Genomic DNA, 7,166 nt, shown 5'->3' with positions numbered 1-7,166 from the left:
CTGATAATAATGTATGCACTAGACCAGCGGTTCCCAACCTGTGGGCCGCGAGAGTACTGCAAGTGGGCCGCCAAATCATGGGCAAACAAATGTTTTTTTTGTTACAAAAACGTTTTAATTTTAAAAAGATTAAAAATCTTGGATTGAACAGCCTTGATCGTATTGTGTGTGATGTGCGGCGATATTTCCATCCGAAAAGAAGAAGTCAGCTCGCTTCTTGATTGGCTACATTCCATCCCAATCGGACTCGCGAACAGGGTTGCCAGATGGGATCGACATTTTCCACCCTAACCACAGTCTAAAACCGCTAATTCCACCCCCAAAAAACCGAGCCCATCTGGCAACCCTAGTCGGGAGTCGGGAGTTGCCCACACACATAAGGATGTTTGGTCGTAAATATTGAACACATACAACATTTACGATCTTGGTATTTGATCACCTGCTATATAAAACATCGCCGCTCTGCTTTAATGGTTTAACCGCTATTATTTTAAAAAAAATTTGCTTCGCGCGCTACGCTACAGTGGGCCGCGAATACTGTAGTGTAGAGATTTGGAAAGTTGGGAACCGCTGCACTAGACGGTATTGGAAACACATGTAGAACGGACTGTTTCTGCTCCATGTGAGGAGTTTTTGGGATAGTTGCTCTAAAGATCAGCTTCTGAAAATCGCAGACGACTATAACCTTGATCTAAGTGGTCTTGGTGATTAACGTTAAGGAAATATAACGGCTATGGTTATTACTGGTATGTTTGTAAATCTGGCTCTGATGTTAGCCAGTGCCTCCCCGACCATCGACCTCAACGCAAGTCACTGCAGGACGCTCATGCCTAGTGTACTTGAATATGCGATTCCATGTGGCCAGAGGTTATTTTTGCCACGACGGTGTGAAAACACTTGTGTGGCTAGAGATCAGAAAAATGGTGTTTCGTCATCGTGGAGCCTTGGCCTTAGCCCCTCCCACAGCTCCTGTCTCTTCCCTAGCAGAGGGGCTGGAGGCGGATGGAGGTAATGAGCCTGAGTCATCCAGATAGAAGTAGTTACCACTCTTCTTCTGTTCCATGTCCTAGATGTACAACACATAGACTGGGTCAGACAGGATGTAGGTACACATAGACTGGGTCAGACAGGATGTAGGTACACATAGACTGGGTCAGACAGGATGTAGGTACACATAGACTGGGTCAGACAGGATGTAGATACACATAGACTGGTTCAGACAGGATGTAGGTACACAGACTGGGTCAGACAGGATGTAGGTACACAGACTGGGTCAGACAGGATGTAGGTACACAGACTGGGTCAGACAGGATGTAGGTACACATAGACTGGGTCAGACAGGATGTAGATACACATAGACTGGGTCAGACAGGATGTAGGTACACATAGACTGGGTCAGACAGGATGTAGGTACACATAGACTGGGTCAGACAGGATGTAGGTACACATAGACTGGTTCAGACAGGATGTAGGTACACATAGACTGGGTCAGACAGGATGTAGGTACACATAGACTGGGTCAGACAGGATGTAGGTACACATAGACTGGGTCAGACAGGATGTAGATACACATAGACTGGGTCAGACAGGATGTAGGTACACATAGACTGGGTCAGACAGGATGTAGGTACACATAGACTGGGTCAGACAGGATGTAGGTACACATAGACTGGGTCAGACAGGATGTAGGTACACATAGACTGGGTCAGACAGGATGTAGGTACACATAGACTGGGTCAGACAGGATGTAGATACACATAGACTGGGTCAGACAGGATGTAGATACACATAGACTGGGTCAGACAGGATGTAGGTACACATAGACTGGTTCAGACAGGATGTAGGTACACATAGACTGGGTCAGACAGGATGTAGGTACACATAGACTGGGTCAGACAGGATGTAGGTACACAGACTGGGTCAGACAGGATGTAGGTACACATAGACTGGGTCAGACAGGATGTAGATACACATAGACTGGGTCAGACAGGATGTAGGTACACATAGACTGGGTCAGACAGGATGTAGATACACATAGACTGGTTCAGACAGGATGTAGGTACACATAGACTGGGTCAGACAGGATGTAGGTACACATAGACTGGGTCAGACAGGATGTAGGTACACATAGACTGGTTCAGACAGGATGTAGGTACACAGACTGGGTCAGACAGGATGTAGGTACACATAGACTGGGTCAGACAGGATGTACAACACATAGTTAGTAGTATAGATCAGACTTAGATCAGATGTATAACTCAGACCTAATGCGACACTGGTAGACACATTTGGAATTTCATTGAAATTTGGCTCCAGGTGCGACATTATTGGTCAGGATATGTACAACATAGTTAAAGTCATGCTGACCTAATAATTGAACAGACACATTAACACTAGAACAGCTGTGCCAATTTTACCTACTAATAGAGCCGCCTCGCCCCTCTTACAATGGGAAGCTGCTACTTACACACAAAGACCACTAGTTGGCGCGTCGTAAATTAGCCTGCCTCCTACACAGAAAAACTCAAATAGGCAAAATAGCTTTATACTAGCTTATCCTGATGTGATTTTGAAAATGTAAGGATACTTGGTGGTAGAACGCACACACCTAGAGTCATGAAAGTCCTGAAATTGTGCAAAGATATAATTAATTACTCACTTGGTCAAAGACCCCACCCATGGCTGTTCTAGTGTTAAGTAATGAGCTAGCTAACCAAAAAAGAAAAAAAAAAGAAAGAAAAAAGGCTATGTTGGTTAAATGATATGACATGACTTATTCCTCACTTTCATGGAATTCATCTTGTTGATTCTCGGTCTGAAGTTTTTGGGGTCTCTCCTGAAAGTGATCTCCAGTTGTGCCAGGAACTTGTTCATCCCAGCCAGCAGGCTCTGTGGCCTGAGAGGGCAGAGGTTGCAGAGGTCGCAGAGGTCACAGAGGTCACAGAGATCACAGAGGTCACAGAGGTCCTAGGTTACAACACCTCCCTAAAGAGCTCAACGTTACTTACGAAAAACAATACATGATTTTATTTGACGTGAACGTCCAAGCCACGAACTCAGATATCAAGTGAGGACCTCAGGAACTCCCGGCCTCTGTAGAGTGGGTTTAACGCTCTTATGTCAGAGTTGTTTCCCCTGATAGTGATGAGGCTGGGTGGGCTGCTGTCATACAGGACCCCACCTAAACCTCTGGGCTTTGACAGACCTCCTTCGACAGCCCGCACATAGACACATACGCACACACACACACACACACACACACACACACACACACACACACACACACACACACAAAGATATGCACAGACACACACACTTACGTGTTAGCGGTGGTGCTAATGGAGGGGGTCCCGTCGAACACGATGACGCGGTCAGCCAAGTATGTGGCCATGATGAAGTCATGCTCCACCACGAACGCCGTCTTCTTGGCGTGGAGGATGAACCTACAAACCAAAAGAGAAAAACACAGATAATATTTGTTTTAAACATGATGGAGATTAGGGAATTGTGGATGGACATGTGATGTGTGAATGAATGAATACTATATCACTCCCAAAAAGGGGAAATTGGGTTTTCTACCATCATAGAACATATCACAATACAAACACACATCCGTTAGAGAAACGATAAATAAAAAATAAAAAATACTCTCATCATTATTTTTCTCAAACAACGGAGGAAAAAGAAAAAGGTTTACGATTGGTGCTGATGTTTCAAGGATGTTTTCAAGTTTCAGTTTCAACTTTTATTGATACAGTCACATTACACAAATGTAAGAGAGTAACATTATTAGGCTTCGGTTCCTGACTTTGCAGCACAAGACAATAAGCAAGATAAGTCAAAATCAAATGTGTGAGCTGTGCTGAAGAACACAAGGGGGCGCTAGCTACCTTTTGATGACCCTAGCGGCGATGAGGCGTTGTTCAGAGTCCAGGTAGGAGGAAGGCTCGTCTATCAGGTAGAGGTCAGCTGACTTACCCAGACACAGAGTCAGGGCCACGCGCTGCACCTCTCCTCCAGACAGGTTCTGGACCTGGACACACACACACAGAGAGAGAGAGAGAGAGAGAGAGAGAGAGAGAGAGAGAGAGAGAGAGAGAGAGAGAGAGAGAGAGAGAGAGAGAGAGAGAGAGAGAGAGAGAGAGAGACAGAGAGAGAGACAGAAACAGACAGACAGACAGACAGACACACACACACACACACACACACACACACATATACACACACACACACACACACACACACATATACACACACACACACACACACACGCAGTTATAAGAAAAAATAAATGTGCCATGAAATGTGTGTATGTATTCTGCTGTAAAAATAATAAAAAATGTATTCTATCCTACTATTATATTATCATCATCATCATCCTGTGATGGTTTGTGATGCATTTGGCCATATTGACATGTATCGATCTCGCTATATCAAATAAAGCCGATAGTCGAAAGTCATTAAGGGCAGCACAGCTCTGATGAGTCAGACGTACGTCACGGTCGATGATGCTCTCCATCTGCATGGGCTTCATCACGTCAGTCACAAACTGGGGGAGCGTGTAGGTGTCCCGGATCTTCTGATGGAGAAGGGCTCGCACACTGCCCTACACAGGGAGAGAGAGAGGGGAGAGGGGGGAGAGGCAGAAGGAGAAAGAGAGAGAGAGAGAGAGTGGAAGGGGTGGAGACAGAAGGAGAGAGAGAGAGAGAGAGGGGTGGGGGTAGAGCTGTAGTACCATGTGTGGTCTTGGTGATTCAGAGAGGCTGGACAGTGACTGGGGTGGGTGGGTGGGGGGGCTTCCGGTACCTGGAACTTGGGGCTGATCTTCTGGGGTTTGTAGCTGACGGTGAGGGGAGTCACTTCATCTGGGGGGGAGGGGGGGGGGGGTAATGGAACACAATGCATCAGAGGACAGTCAGCGTGGTCAACTCATACTAGTGAATACATGACATTAGTGTGAGTAGAAGGAGAACAGAGAAGGGGGGGGGGGTTCTTACCTCCTTCATCTGGCTTCAGGTGCCCTGCCAGCATTCTGATGAAGGTGGTTTTGCCCGTCCCTGGGAGAAAGAGAGAGAGGAAGTTACTTGTTTGTTATACAGGAATCATAGATAAACACACACACACACTCACATACATACCTACACGTACACATGTACATGCATACGCTCGCACGCACGATCAGTTCGAGTGAGGTTAGCTATAGATAACTATCTCCATAACGACTGCTGCTATGGGAACAGGTTAGCTTCCCTCTTCATTACACACACACACACATACACACACACACCTCACCGTTCTCCCCCAACATGACCATGATCTCAGAGTCGGTGAACTCCCCCTCCTGGACCTCCAGGGAGAAGTCTCCCAGGGTCTTCTTCATGTGAGGGTAGCGGTAGCGAGACATCTTCTTCACCTCCTCATCGCTGGCCGACTCGGCCACCTTGAACACCAGAGGCACCGGGCGGAAACGCATGTTCTCTGTGGGCACATAGCCGTCCAGGAAGATGTTGATGCCTGGGGGGGTGGGGGGGAAGAGGGAGAGGGAAAGGAGAAGCAGAGAGAGAGGGAGAGGGAGAGGGAGAGGAGAACTGTGTTGGGAAACCCATTCTTTGACAGCCCAACAGTGGTCACACGGACACAGGACTTGCTTTCTCTTGATATTATTCTGGGAGTAAGACCAGAACAACCACGCAGAGTTGCATGCATGTTCCATTTCCAAATCTCCAGACTTTTCCCACACCTACATGTTAAGATTGCTCAGGGGATTTGTGGCTTTGTGTTTTGGGTCATATCTGTCAGAAATGTGATGTGTGTGTGTGTGTGTGTGTGTGTGTGTGTGTGGTGTTACCTGCATCCTGACCTCTGTCAAACATAGTTAAACTATGGCAATGTAGATCTGTGTAAATTATCTGGCTATTATATTTATATGAAATGGTGAACCTGAACTGTTGAATCGCACTGATATTTTCACAGGAAATATTTTTCTCCATACTTTTATTACTTATTATTTATAGTTTTATTCCATACATTGTATACTAGAGCAATGGGCAACCTGCATACATATGAGATGGTCTGGTTAAAAGGAGGGCATAGTCATTTTTCAGTTTTAACCTCTCGCTCGCTGCGTTTATAAATATGAGGCACATCATCAGTTCGTAGGTGGATGAATTATAGAAGATGGGTAAAGACCCCCTCTGCTAGATGTGACACTGGTAAGGACACATGCACACAGACAAAGACAAAGACACAGACAGACAGATAGACAGACAGACAGACAGACAGACAGACACACACACACACACACACGCACACACACACACACGCACACACACACACACACACACACACACACACACACACACACAGAAATAACCCAGCGAAAAGGTGAGTACCTTCCCTGACGCTGAAAGGCATGGTGACCACTCCGTAAACACTGGGCATTCCGTACAGGCAGCAGATGAAGTCAGACAGGTAGTCCAGCACACTCAGGTCGTGCTCCACTACGATGATGTATCTGGGACAGAGACAGAGCCACACGCCACACGGTCAAGCCACACTGTCAAGCCACACGGTCAAGCCACACTGAACAGATGCTGCCACAGGAACGCAGCCCTCGAATGGGACCCGAGTGTGTGTATATGTGTGTCCGATAAATATCGGTCTGGTGTATGTACTGTAAGTGAGTGGGTATGTGTGTGTGTGTGTGTGTGTGTGTGTGTGTGTGTGTGTGTGTGTGTGTGTGTGTGTGTGGATAGACACCTGTCTGGGGTGATGAGGGAGCGGATGGTGTTGGCAGCTTTTAGACGCTGCTTCACGTCCAGGTAACTCGACGGCTCGTCGAACATGAAGCTGGAATGACAACAAACATAAATCCCAATATTCAGAAATCACAAGGAAAATGGGAATAAATGTCAACTGGGGGATGTTAAATCATAAATCAAAACAATTTTAGATGTTACTAGTATATCTGGTAAATAGTGAAGGCTGCTGTGTGTTTGTGTGTGTGTGTGTGTGTGTGTGTGTGTGTGTGTGTGTCTCACATGTCAGCCTTCTGGACGCAGACCACAGCGCAGGCGAAACGTTGCAGCTCTCCTCCTGAGAGGTCCTCCACGTTCCTGTCCTTCAGATGAGTCAGGTCTGAGAGAGAGAGAGAGAGAGAGAGAGAG

The 7,166-nt window shown here is 46.6% G+C and overlaps 1 protein-coding gene across 1 annotated transcript in view; it reads right to left on the bottom strand.

Moving 5' to 3' along the window:
* Positions 1–931: 931 nt before the first annotated feature.
* The window catches only part of LOC308160813 (ATP-binding cassette sub-family E member 1-like), a gene marked incomplete at both ends in the record, with an annotated part of 9,779 nt that continues 3,544 nt past the window's right edge, over positions 932–7,166 (bottom strand). Inside the window, 11 exons of the mRNA XM_080534750.1 lie at positions 932–1,066; positions 2,785–2,896; positions 3,321–3,443; positions 3,891–4,033; positions 4,496–4,606; positions 4,807–4,865; positions 4,998–5,057; positions 5,293–5,514; positions 6,393–6,514; positions 6,760–6,849; positions 7,041–7,137. Coding sequence (XP_080390876.1) covers positions 932–1,066; positions 2,785–2,896; positions 3,321–3,443; positions 3,891–4,033; positions 4,496–4,606; positions 4,807–4,865; positions 4,998–5,057; positions 5,293–5,514; positions 6,393–6,514; positions 6,760–6,849; positions 7,041–7,137 — 1,274 coding nt within the window. The remainder of the gene's footprint in view (positions 1,067–2,784; positions 2,897–3,320; positions 3,444–3,890; positions 4,034–4,495; positions 4,607–4,806; positions 4,866–4,997; positions 5,058–5,292; positions 5,515–6,392; positions 6,515–6,759; positions 6,850–7,040; positions 7,138–7,166) is intronic.

This window comes from Nansenia antarctica (assembly GCF_963989245.1).
Source record: "Nansenia antarctica genome assembly, chromosome: 6".
NCBI classification, from domain to species: Eukaryota; Metazoa; Chordata; class Actinopteri; order Argentiniformes; family Microstomatidae; genus Nansenia; species Nansenia antarctica.
The sequence above is the reverse complement of the archived record's forward strand: the minus strand, read 5'-3'. Positions and strand labels throughout refer to the sequence as shown.